The sequence below is a fragment of the Meles meles genome, chromosome 4 (assembly GCF_922984935.1).
Source record: "Meles meles chromosome 4, mMelMel3.1 paternal haplotype, whole genome shotgun sequence".
Taxonomy (NCBI): Eukaryota; Metazoa; Chordata; class Mammalia; order Carnivora; family Mustelidae; genus Meles; species Meles meles.
In genome coordinates this window covers 153,108,571-153,121,916 of record NC_060069.1, presented here as the reverse complement: position 1 = coordinate 153,121,916, position 13,346 = coordinate 153,108,571, and the positions used below count along the sequence as shown (strand labels likewise).

Here is a 13,346-nt window from a genome sequence, read left to right as displayed (position 1 = left end):
TCTGTTTAATCTACACATGTTTATGACTCTCGATACCATCCACATGTGCCACTGTTGCTCATTCAAGAAGGCTGCAGTCTACCATTTCATATTCGCTATTGATTCAATAGGCGTTTCTTAGCACTAGGCTCTGAGACAGGTGTTGGCCCAGGGAAAGGGGTAGCAGCACCCAGAACTGCTTCCCAGATGGCCTGTGGTGAGCATGTCAGAAGCCTGAAGGAATGCTGGGGGAAGGGGAAGGTGTCAGTTATGAATATATTTCCCAGAGATGTTTACAACCCTGGGTGACCTCTGACTTTCCTAGAAAAGCACAGGGTGGTGGGTGGACCATGTTATCTGGGTATTAAAAGCAAGAGTGCCTCCTCTGAAGGCTGGAGAACAGGAAGACCCAGGGCGTGCGGTTAGCAGGTACTCACAAGCTACTGCTAAGTAACAAAAACCCAACCAAGTGAATTTGAAGATCTCACTAGCTTTATTTGATGATTCGTAAATGTTGCAGCATCCCATCTAGAAAGTAGAAGGGTGCTCTGAGGAGCTGTACCAAATGGAAGGATTTTGTGGAAGGAGGATAGGGCACGAAAATTATTAGCAGGATCAAAGAACTGTTCCAGGCAAAGCTTTCACTTGAGGCAAGAGCAAGGGGTCTTACCAAGCATATGACCGCATCTTCCTTTGGGGGATGGAAGGGGAGCCCTGTGGCGGACTCCTTGGCACTGAGGGAAACACCCCTCACTGACCAGTTAAGACTGCATTTCTAGGCGCAGTTGAAACTGCAATTAGATTATGTATCAAGAGCCAGTTTGGGGAATTGGCCTCAGAGGCGCCATTTTGGGCCCGCCCGTGGTTGTCTTCCGAACGGTAGCATAAACACTCAAAGAGAGCCGTGGTTCTCCATTTTGATTGCCCACTAGAATCACGTGGGGGAGCTTTACAAAAGAGGGATGCCCGAATCCCTCCCCCGGAAAGCCAGAATTAATGGGTCAGGGCAAGGCCAGGGCACTGGCTTTTCTAATGTTCCCCAGGTGGCTGTGATGGGCAGTCACAGATGTGAGAAGGGAACCAGAATGCCTTGGCGGTTAAGGGCAACAGGGCAGGGGCCCATGAGGATGTGTGGTGAGTTCCTCTCCCATCAGGCTAGACTCCCACGAAGAGTGTCCAAGAGGAAGGACCTGGAAGAGGGGAAGTTGGCTCAGCTGGCTGCCCTCGTAGAGACCCTTCATGTTTCTGCCACAGAGTCTTAGTGGTGACCCACAAGATGATCTGCTGAATCCCCTCTTGTCTCAGAAGTCTTGGACATTTTCCACAAAAGTGGGGTCCTTGCCTTCCTTCACAGCTGCCAAGTTTGTTGGCTCAGCAGTCAGTTGCCCACATCCTCCTCAGTATGGCGGGCCTCCAGACATTCGATGAGGCGGCAGGATCCACCCTATCTCTCATCACAGATCCGGGATGAGCTCCTTTTGTTACAAGGTTTCAGAGATTCCTGCTGAAGGTTCAACCGCAAAGAATAAGTGAGATAATAAATCACAAAGCTCGGTGCCCAGCACAAAGTTAATATATGATAATGCTGTCAATGTTATTACTTAATGGAAAAAAAAAAATCCCTGCTCAGCGGGGAGTCTGCTTCTCCCTCTCCCTCTGTCCCTCCCCACCGCTCATGTTCTCTCTCAAGTAAAAAAGTAAACCCCCCCCCCAAAAAAAAGAGAGAGAGACGTTTCCAGCACATTTGAAAGGAAGATACTTCAAACAGTTCCATCATGTAGAGAAAGGGGTTTAGACGGCTCTGGGGAGAAAAGCCTCTGAGTGCCGAAGCAGACAAAGCAAGAAGGCAAATGAGAAGGAATCAACTGGACCGTTAGCTGGGACAAGGGTTGGTGGCCTCATGTCCTTGCCAGTGTCCCTGTGTGTGGTGTGGATGCCATTAGCCTCCTGTTTTCGTGTGGCTCTGCAACTCAGCCCCGAAGCCTCCGCAGGGACACAGGCTCAGCCCATCCCACTCACCGCCAGTGAGGACACTACACACCAGGGTGTGGTGTTCTCGATCTCTCTCCTGTTGGGGGCTACCTCTCAGCCCAGGCAGCATCCCCTCAAAGAAGTCCCCCAACAGCACCCCCTGCCAAGGGGCAGCGGAAATGTCACCTAATAGGAAGATACCAGGACAGAGCCATTTATAACGTTAGAGCAGCAAAACAAATGTGAAAACGCCTGCACAGATTTTTTTTTTCCTGAGACAAAAATCCATTATCAGCTCATTTTGAGAAAAATCTTATGTATTTTGAACGCATATGGGAATTGAAAAGTGTTGGAATGAGGACTATTTGTAAGCATCTGTGTATTTATTATAATTTTCCCCAACTAGTTATTGTGGGAAATTTTTTCAAAGATTTATTTATTTGAAAGAGAGAGAGAGAGAGAAAGAGAATCCTGGAGCTCCCCATGAGCTCTGATTACAGAGCCCAAAGCAGAGCTTGATTCCACCACCCTGAGATCAAGACCTGAGCTGAAGTCAAGAGTTGGACGCTCAGCTGATTGAGCTATAGAGCTAAGCTATAGAGAAGTTGAATGTCTAGATACCCTGCATTTAGAATCATTATTAACACTTTGTCACGGGTACTTCCTCTCTCTCTCTCTCTACACACACACACAGACACACACACACACACACACGGACACACACACATTTTTAACATCCCTGACATTTAGATTTTGTCTGACAATCAATATTAAGGCAACTTCCATCCTAATATTTCCTTCCTTCCTTCCCTCTCTTTATTTCCTCCCTCCCTCCCTGCCTCCCTACCTCTCTCTTTCTTTATACCTCTCTCCCTTTCTTTCTTCCTTTCTCTCTCTCTCTTTCTTTGCTAACTTTTTTAAAAGTAGGCTCCACACTGGGTGGGGCTTGAACTCTCCACCTGAGATCAAGACTGGAGCCGAGATCAAGAGACAGATGCTTAACCAACTGAGCCCCCCCCAGTTGAGAGGCCCTCTTTCTCTCTTTCACTTTTCTCAGTTCAAATACTAATGGTTCCTCTTACAACTGATGGCATTTTAGAATCAGCAGACAACAGAATTGGTGATGTGCCCAGCACAGCGTCTGGCTCATTGTGGGTGCCATACAAGTGGTGGTCATTATTACTATCTTAATAGGACAGTGAATTTGTCAGGCTCTCCTTGTGGTTCTACCCATTTTGATCTATTTTGAAGCTACACCATGAAGTATGTGCTTGGTTAGAGCTGTTTTACCTTCCTGATGAATCGAAACTTCTACACAGATGCTCTGTGCCTTAACGTCTTCTTTGTTTGATGTTGATGTAATGAAATCAGCTTCCTTTGTGAGAATTTGCCTGGCATACACTTTGCCCTCTTTTTAAAAATTTCCGATTTTTCTAGATCTGTATGTTTTCTATGGGTCTTTTAGAAACAGCTAGAATTTTACTATCATTTAAAAAATACACTCTGACAATTTTATCTTTTACTGGATCGCTTAGTCTATTGACTTGTTGATCTATTTCTATTATATTACTTATGTTTCCCATTTGTTCTGCCTTTTTTTTTTTTTTCAAGGTCCCTTCTTTTGGGTCAGAGTAATCTCTTGAGTGAGTCATTTTCCTTATTCTGCTTTTTCCTTTTGGTACAGAGTTTCCCAACCTCTCCTCTATTGATATTTTGGGCTGAATAATTCTCTGTTGCATGTTGGCTATCTTGTGCATCATTGGCTGCTTTGCAGCCTCGCAGCTTCTTTTCCCCAGAGACCAGTAACACCCCTCCAGTTCTGACAACCACAAATGTTTCCAGACATTGCCTCATGTCTCCTGGGGTCAAAACTGTCTCCCTTCCTTGACCCAGATGGAAACCAGTTCTCCAGTGATGAGGTGACTCTAGGAATCTATACATGCTTAACTTATCCATGTCTCAAATGAATCAGTGTCTTTATTCTTCTCTGAAACATAGCAGGAACACGAAGTCACTTTCCCTGCAGTTCTTCCCCTCTGTGTTTCAGTTGTTGCATTGACAACCCAGAAGAGATTATTACTGCCGTATGTAGTCAATATTTGTTTAGATTAACTCACATATTTACCAGGTTCTCTCCTCTTTTCTTCTTAGATATCATAACTTCCACGTGGGAAGGGTATCCTTCAGCCTAAAACACACCCTTTAGATCTTTATCTGATCAAGACCCTTTGATGTCAAATGCTCTCAACTTTTGTTTGTCTGAATCTTTTTGTCCCTTTTCCTGAAGGGATACACATTTTGCAGGATATACAGGTCTAAGTTGACTGAGAATTTTTAAAAGATTTTATTTATTTATTTGACAGAGAGAGAGGGAGAGAGAGAGAGAGAGAGAGAGCACAAGCAGGGGGAATGGCAGGCAGAGGAAGAGGAAGAAGCAGGCTCCCCACTGAGGAGGGAGCCTGACAGAGTACTTGATCCCAGGACCCCAGGATCATGACTTGAGCCAAAGGCAGATGCTTAACCAACTGAGCCACCCAAGCACCCCTGACTGAGATTTTTGATGCACTTAGAACTTATTTTATGCACTTTGGGTTTCTGTTACTGCTGAGAAATCGTCCATAAATTTAATTGTTCTTCCTTCGAAGGTAATCTACATTCTCTGTTTTTGATGTCTGGTAGCTTTACCATGATGTAATTTCTCCTTATTTGTCTAGCTTGGGATTTTCTGGGATTCCTGATTTGGTAGACTGGTGTCTTAAACAGCTGTTTTCTTTTCAAATATTCAAAGTGGCTTCCTCATTTCTCACCTGTCCTCTGAGATTCTGATCACACATGTAATAGATCATCTCAGTCTATACATGATATGTCTTATATATTAACCTCTCACATTTTCTTATCCTGTTTCTCTATATTGCCTCCTTGATGTTCACTTCAGATCTACCCTTCCAGGGGTTAATTTTATATGTTAACTTGGCTGGGCCATAGTACTCATGTATTTGATCAGATGCATCAGAATATTGCTGCAGAAATATTTTTCAGATGAAATTTACATTTCAACCAGTAGATTTTGAGTAAAGTAGATTTTCCTCCATAATGTGGGTGGGCCTTATCCAATCAGTTGAAGGCCTTAAGAGCAAAAAGACCAGAGGTATTCATGGAGGAGGTAATCCTTTCTCAAGGCTGCTTTTGGACTCAAGTAAATGTCACCTCTTCCATGGGTCTCTAGCCTGTCAGTCTGCCTTATGTATTTTGGACTCACAAACCTCCATAATCCTATGAGCCGATTCCTTAAAACCAATCTCTCTCTACATGTAAGTACACACATCCTATTGGTTTTGTTTCTCTGAACCCTGACAGATACACTCCCCTCCTGCCCAATTTTCTTATTCTTTCTTCAGGTGTGTCTAATTGGTGGTTCAACCCATCCTCTGACTTGTACATTTCAGTGATTAGAGTTTTCATTTCTACAGGTCTATTTGCACCCTGCCCCCCAAATCTATTTGGCAATTTCTCAGTCTGTAGCAGATTATAATGATTGCTCCCAGTGATTCTCTCCCTTCCTTGTAAGAGAATTATACGTTCCTTTCTCTTCCTTGTAAGAGAATTATACATTCCTCCATTTGTCACTACATGATTCCTCCCCCAGGGGAGGACTACTTCCTCACTCATTGACATTGGCCTTGACCATATTTTTGACCAAAGGAATGTGGCCAGAAATGACGGGCTCCACACCTAAGCAGAAGCTCTAAGAACTATTGTGGGGGCTGACATTTCTCTCACCATTTAGCATGCCCTTCGGCCTTGATCCTAGAATGAAGAGGTCACTGGGATTAGAACAGACTGACAGTTGACCTTCAGCCACACGCAAAATGAGTGAGAAACAAATCTTTGCTCTTAGTCACTGAGATTTGGGATTCATGTGCTGCCACAATAAAGTGGAATGATCCAGCCTCTTGTCCCTTCCTGACATTACCAGTGCCCCTTATGTGCATTTAACTCTGTTAAGCGTGCTGTCTATTCTGTGCACAGCAGGTTCCGAAGTCTTTGTGGGTCTGACTTAGTTGCTTGTTTCTGCTGGCTCTTGCTCATGAGGCTTTCCTTTTGGGTTTTGTGATTTCTAACAGTGAACTCTGAAGTTTTCATTGACCACTCAGACAGTGTGATTTTGGGCTGCACACCTTTCATTTGAGATGATAACTTCTCAGGAAGGATATATTTTGCCATTTCACTCTGAAAACACAACCAAAACCAAAAAGGTGCTCTTGTAGTCCCAGCTAGGGATGTGTGGTAGGCTGAATAATAAACCCTCCAAGATTCCAGGTCCTAATCCCCGACACCTGTGAACATGTTTATTTGGAAATAGGGTCTTTGCAGATGTGCTTAAACTGAGGGTCTCAAGATGGCGAAAATTTCCTGGATTATCTTGGTGGGGCTTACCCCACCATTTGTAACCACAAATGTCCTCAGAAGAGTGAGGCAGAGGGAGACACACACAGAGGGTCGAGAAGGTCATGTGAACACAGAAGCAGAGACTGGAGTGAGGTTGCCACCTGCCAAGGGACAGCCAGTGTTTGGAAGAAGAAGGAACACATTGTCTCCTAAAAACTCTGAAGACTTTTCGAACACCTTGAATTCAGCCGAGTGATACTGATTTTGGATTTTTGGCCTCTGGAACTGTGAGAGAACATGTTTCTGTTAAGTCACCATATGTGTGGTACTTTGTGAGGGCAGCCCTAGGAAACAAATATGGGTGTAGGGTGGGATTCATTTATTCCTAGTAGTCCTTACACAGAGGGGATGGCTCTTTGGGATTTCAGATTTATGAAAAGGGCTCCTTGAGACCGACCATAAGTGAGCCCTTGTCTTTGTCTTCTGTCCCCTCAGAACGTGTGAGGGACTGATACCCACAGGGTTTGTCAAATGCCCTCAAGGTGAAACATGACACTTGGTCAGCTTCTGTAGATTTTGGCCTCTGGATATTCCTTCCTTCCTTGTTAGGAAATAACGGCAATGTTTTTTTTTTTTTTTTTTTAAACATTACTCCAACATTTCAGTTGATTTCATCTGAGGGTCAGGAAGGTTGTCTAGTCAGCCATGTTGTGGGAAACGGAAGTCAAATAGGCATTCCTTATCATCAAGATTGCCAAAGGATAGACATGTCCCTTATTTACTGTGCTGAAGGCATGAGCAGATCACATCATTAAAGAGGTGGTCAAGAGATAAAAGGAATGCTTAGCTTCTCAGCACTAAGCAAATGTCTGTCAGCAGCGGGAGTTGGGGAGTGTGGGCAGCGTGAGGCGAGCAGACAACAGTGCATTTCTCAGTGTGCTTCGAATCCTTGGTCGCTGAGGTGATCCTGGTTCCATCCCTACCACACAAAATACCTGGGTCTTTCCCAGTTGGGCAGGGCATCAGTTGTCAGCTCTTGGCCAGGGAAGACCAAGGTTTTCTCTCCCCTTGTCTTCGCACCTCGTGTCTCCCATCCTCGGTAGGAGGCTGTTAGCCCCTCAGGCTCCAGCTAGCCATTCTTGGGCTTCAACTCCTTTTCCTTAAACCCTTCAGGACCTCCCACCTCTGGAGGGAAGTTGTTTCTGTCAACTCCCTCAGCGAGGAAACCATGCAGAGAGATGTCTCATGCCCACCTTCCCCCTGCACGTGCTTTTTTAGGCCTGGGAAATCCACGTCCGTGCCGTTCCACTCTTGGTGGCCTGCTCAGAGTTTTATTTTTAGTATTTAAAGATTTTATTTGTTTGAGAGAGAGAGAGGTAGGGAGGGAGGGAGAGGGAGAGTGTGTGCGCGCGGACACATGAGTGGGGAGAGGGGAAAGAGAGGCACAGGCAGGAGAAGCAGACCCCCTGCTGAGCAGGGAGCCCAATGCGGGACTCCATCCCAGGACCCCAAGATCGTGACCTGACCCACAGGCAGACACTTAACTGATTGCGTCACCCAGGGGCCCCTGCTCAGGGTTTTAGATGCAAAGATGAGAAACTGATCGGGGCTGATACAAGCAGAAAAGGAGTTTGGAGATGGACATGGAGAGGAGCTCACAGATTCTCTAGGAGAGTTGGGGGGAAATAGCTTCGGCAGGGACCCAAGCAGGAATAATGTCCAAATTAGACCCCTTCTGGTGGGGACGTCACTGCCCTGGTGTGAGCCCCCGTTGGCCATTGGCTACTTCTCCCCTAACTCCTGCCTCTGCTGCTGGTGCCCACCTTCTAAGTCAAAGCTGGGCTGGAGCCTCTAGGCCGGCAGTGAGGGGGCTGGGAAATGAGCATGCAGCATTTGGAGCCCCCAGAGGGAGGGAGAGTTTCACATCTGCAAGGTGGGAGATTCCTCAGACACATGCAGGAGAGTCAGGTGCGAGGGGAGGCAAAAGAATGCTGAGAGTCCACAGCGGGGAGAGGGCGGGCGATGGGGTGTCTCTTTTCTTCTCTCCTGAGCCAGATGCCTCCCCAAGTTGAGTGCCCCCCACCCCCGCCCCGGTCGATGTGTGTTTAGGAAGTAAGAGCTTAACTGGGGAAGAGGATCAATTTCTCCCCCCTGTCTCAAGACGAGCCCCAGACCCCAGTTAAGATGTCTGGGGGCACACGCATCAGGCTCTCTGCTCAGTGGGGAGTCTGCTTCTCCCTCTAACCTCCCACATCTCATGCTGTCTCTCTCTCCCACATTCTCTCTCTCTCAAAAGATGTCTGGGGGCACAGAGAACTGAAAATATGGTGATCCCTCCCTCACAGTGTTACTGAAAATAATTTGCAAATACTGAAATGTAAAATGAGCGCGAGGAAGGTCAACGATATTCTCGTGTCCCGCCCTACCCCCACCCCACCTTTCCCCCACCTCCCGAGCCCATGACACTTCATTTTAAGAATGTCAAGTCATTCCAAGAAGTGTTTTTCCCCATTTTTGTGGCCTTTGAGGAATCTGCGTTATTGGGCAATCTGACAGAGAGGAAGGGACACTGGTTGCTGACCGCAGTGTGTGGGGTTAAGGTCATACCCATGAGATTGTATCGCTGATACGAAGAGCTACCATTTGTTGAGTGCCTACTGAGTGCTACTGGAGACAGCACTTTTTTTTTTTTTTAAGATTTTATTTATTTACTTGGCAGAGAGAGACACAGAGAGGGAGCACAAGCAGGGGGTTTGGAGAGGGAGAAGCAGGCTTCCTGCTGAGCAGGGAGCCCAATGCAGGGCTCAGTCCTGGGACCTTGGGATCAAGACCTGAGCTGAAGGCAGATGCTTAATGACAGCCACCCAGAAGCCAGCTTTTTTTGTTTTTAAAGATTTATTTATTTTAGAAAGAGACAGAGAGAGCATGAAGGGGGAGGGGCAAAGGGAGAGCGAGAGAGCGAATCCTCAAGCGGACTCCTTCCTGAGCGTGGAGCCCAGCACTGGGCTCGATCCCACGGCCCTGAGATCATGACCCCAGCCGACTGAGCCACCCAGGCGCCCCCGGGGGCGGTGCTTTTCATGGAATATGACAAATCCTTAGGTCTTTTGATTTCCACGTACAGATGAGGAAGCTGAAGGGTCACAGGCTAGTAGGTGCCTGAGTGGAATCCAAGGCTTCCTGGACTGATCGCTCCCAGATACTATTGGACCCTCCCCCGCAGCACTGTTCCCAGGTGACGGAGGAAGGGACCGAGGAACACCTGTCGAACGGACACGGGAAATAGCAAACAACAGCCTCCCGTGCTATCTGCCAAGTACCCAAACGTGGTACCATTCACGCATACAGATGAACTAGAGAATAAAACTGTACTAGAGCACCAGCACTACATAGAATTTATACAGGTAGCAAAATAAATCCAGTCCAAGTATCCCTGAGAATCCCCAAAGTTTGGGGCCACTGTGACTGGAGGCTGCTTTCCGGATCCGTCTCTTGGCCATCTGGTTGGATTTTGCAGCATCTCGGTTTTTATCCCTCATTTTAAGTATTTTTGTTTCTTCTAATTAAAAATTGTTCCCCATAGTAGTGAGCAGAAGAGGCTGGAAATGATACGCCTCAGCGATCAAGAATTTTTTTTTTTTTAAATCACTGAGGCCTTTATAAAGCAGCACATTCCCCCCGTGGAGTGTTTTTTTTTTGCCAAGCGGGCCTTTAAAATCTAGCTCTTTGGTTGTTCAGTTGTTGTCCTGGAATCTGAGAGTTCTACGGGGTTTGCTCAGGGGGTTTCCCGCTGACCCTCACAGGTGGGCGAGAGAAGGAGGGGGGTGCCGTACCCCTCGGTGTGCACTCCCTCCTCGGGGACCAGCTCGGAGGACCCCTGCCCAGACAGGGCCCCGGGGGAGCTACCATCGCCAGGATTCTGCCTGCTGTTTTCGGAGACTTGTGTAATGACACTCAGTTTGTCAAAGATTTCATTCTCATCAGCGGGTGGGAAGGAGAAAAACAGAAGCGTACTGTGATGAGGGTGGCCTAAAAACTGTGAGGGGATAAAAAAAAGAAAAGAAAAAAAAAAAAAACACAAAGTCAGTGATCAAAATTTCCCATTCCTTTTTCTGGGCTTACACAGATCTTATATGGAACTCCCGGCTGGAGAAGGCTGGCTTAAAGCATGTGACAATCACAGCATCAGAGTTCCTCAAAAGTTTAAAAATAGAATGGCCATACAGTGCAAAATTTCACTTCTGAATACATACCCAGAAGAACAGAAAGCTGGGCTTCGAAGAAAGAACCCGAAGGTAAGAGCAATGCAGGTGTCCGTCAGCGCTGGCATGGACAAGGAAAATGTGGTCTATCCATACCATGGAAAACTACTCAGCCTTGAAAAGGAATGGATTTCTGACACCTGCTACGTGGGGCATTATGCTAAGTGGAGTAAGCCAGACACGAAGGGATGAATGTTGTATGACTCTACTAAATGTGAGGTCCTGCAAGGAGTCAAATTCACGGACAGAAAGTAGGAAGGATGGGGGGTGCCAGGGGCTGCAGAGGGCGAGCTCTTGTTTAATGGGGACAGACTCTATTTGGGATGATGGAAAAGTTCCGGCGATGGACAGTGGCGCTGGTTGCCCACCAGTGTAACCCAGTGTGAAGGCACTTAACACCACGGAACTACGCGCTTAAAAATGGTCAAGATGGCAAATTTTACGTTCTGTGTGTTTTACCACAATTTCTAAAAATTCGACCACGAATCTGCACCTCAGACCACCCTCTGATGGTGCAATCAGGTCCCCCTCTGATAATTCTTTTCGTAAACTGGGAGGGACATTTTTTTAGACCGATCCCAATGCTGTGGCATTAACGTGGCCCAAGCGTAACCTCCTCTAGGAAGCAGCACGTTGCAGGCATGGGTGAATGTGTCTTGGAAAAAGAACAGAATCTCCCACGTGTCCTCCAGCTGGGTTAGGGGCCCTCTTTGGGACTCGCCAGCACCCAATGGGTCCGTAACCCTCAGCCCTGCACTGCCTGCCCCGTCGGGAGCCACGAGTCACCCGTGGGTTATTCACCACCTGAAATATGGCTAGTCAGAATCCAGATTCTGAAGGCTTTGTAGGAAAACAGGTCAGTATTTCAAGTATTAAAAAGGCTACTCATTATGTGTTGAAATGATTATTTTGTATATACTGGGTTATATAAAATATACCATTAATGTTAATTTCATCTTCCCTTTTTTACATAAAAAAACCCCAGACATGGCTACTAGCCAATTTAAAACACACGTGGCTTGTGCTATGTTTCTGTCTAGCACATTTTATGGATACAGCCTTGTCGGTTTCCCTCCCCGGGGCTGGGGGTTGGGAGCTGGTTACGGGCCAGAACCTGAGTCTAACCATCTGGGTCTCTCTCGCTCTTTGAACCATGAAGGATGCCCAGCTGTGTTTCCCAGAACATCTGCTGACTTCAAGTTTGCCAATTTCCCTCCTTGGAGGTCCACCAGTGTCTTCAGGACAAGGTGGAGACAGTCTCAGGGCTCTGTGGCTTTCCTTCTCCCCTCCGCTGTTGACGTGTAGCTTCACCCCGACAGTCCGCTGCCCTCGTAATGTCACCTCCACACTCAGCCCTTTGATGGGACTTAATTTAAGCCGTTGGCAGAGGCACCGCCCCTGGTGTGGACCTGTCAGGATTTCTACCTCCCACCCTCTGCGTCTCCAGCAGCTGATGGAAGGGAGGGGGATGGCAAGAGGAATTATGTCCAGATCTCTGTTGCACAAAGGAGGACACTGGAGGCAGAAGGAACCTCCCCAAACCCTTGAGTCCAGTGGATTCGTAAGAATGGACTAGAGCCATTCTTGATTCTCCAGGGCAAGGGGACAGGAAAGAAGAACAGAGGAAGACGTGTTGTGAGTCTCAGGAAAGCAAGGACCAGGCTGGTCTCTGGGTGGGAGACACACACACACACACACACACACACACACACACACACTCAATATATCCTATTGGATAAACCTCCCTATGGCTTCAACACAACGTCTCCATCCCCACTAAGTCTCCCAGAACTTGCAATTATTCTCTGGGCCATGGTTAGGGGACCCTTACATCGTGCATCAGGCTGGTGAATTTCATGGCGCAGTGATCCCAGTCTACATAGTTTCCTGGCACCTCCCTTGTCCTCACTGCCCCCCCCCCCCCAACTCTCCCCTTCTCCAGCACCTGCCGGCATTTCTCAGATCGAACACAGTGGCTGGCTCTGCAGGTGGGTCTGCAAAGTCTTCTAGCCTCAGAGGGGGCTCATTCCAGCCACCCCTTCACTATGCCCGTCTCTGGCTTTGACTTGCCTGGAAGCACGTAGTCCCATCTGTCCTTTCCTGTCTGACCCGTCTCTGTGATGGCGAGCCAGAAGCAGAAACAGCAAGTGAGGAGCTGTGCTTCCTGCTCTGTCTCAAGTGACTAGCTGTGTTTCCTGCTCCATCTCCACTGACAAAACACTTTCCACCCGAACAATGGGCCTTTCCCCCTTTGTTCTTCCTGCTTCTCAAGAGCTCATAGAGGCCTCCTGGCTCATTCTGGCACTGCCATCCTGGGGAACACCTCTTGTTAAAAGGTCCCTAGCCACTCAGAAACACTTGCCTGGGGTCACATGTTTCACTTGCCACTCACCATGGCTGCTGCATGGCCCAGACCAGCCCTGGTCTTGTGCCATAGCCTCTGGGGACCCTGGGGCTGATGTGGCTTGCAGCAGAGTAGTCTCAGAAACTGCGCTATAGAGGAGAGAGGGGCCTTGACCGTGGAACTGTGTCCTTCACGGTGGTAGTCTATAGCCCCCAACGGGGTGGTCTGGGGACGAGACCTGGCATCAGCTATCATGACAATATGGCAACAGGACCACAAGGGAGAGAAGTGGCAAGGCCTTGGATGGGCACATGCATTTTGGAGCGTGGGACATTCCCTGGGTGAACACTCAGGGACCTGCCGTAGAGGCAAAGTTTTAGGGGTTCCATGGAGTAGGGTGA

At 47.6% G+C, this 13,346-nt stretch overlaps 1 protein-coding gene across 2 annotated transcripts in view; it reads right to left on the bottom strand.

Moving 5' to 3' along the window:
* Positions 1-469: 469 nt before the first annotated feature.
* The window catches only part of IL10RB (interleukin 10 receptor subunit beta), a 29,849-nt gene continuing 16,972 nt past the window's right edge, over positions 470-13,346 (bottom strand). Inside the window, exon 7 of one of the 2 annotated variants that reach the window (XM_046002321.1) lies at positions 470-1,483. In XM_046002321.1, the coding sequence (XP_045858277.1) occupies positions 1,424-1,483 (60 nt within the window). In that variant the 3' untranslated portion in view covers positions 470-1,423. Of the gene's footprint in view, positions 1,484-9,215; positions 10,376-13,346 lie in introns of those variants that run through there. The other variant, XM_046002320.1, reaches the window with a different exon arrangement.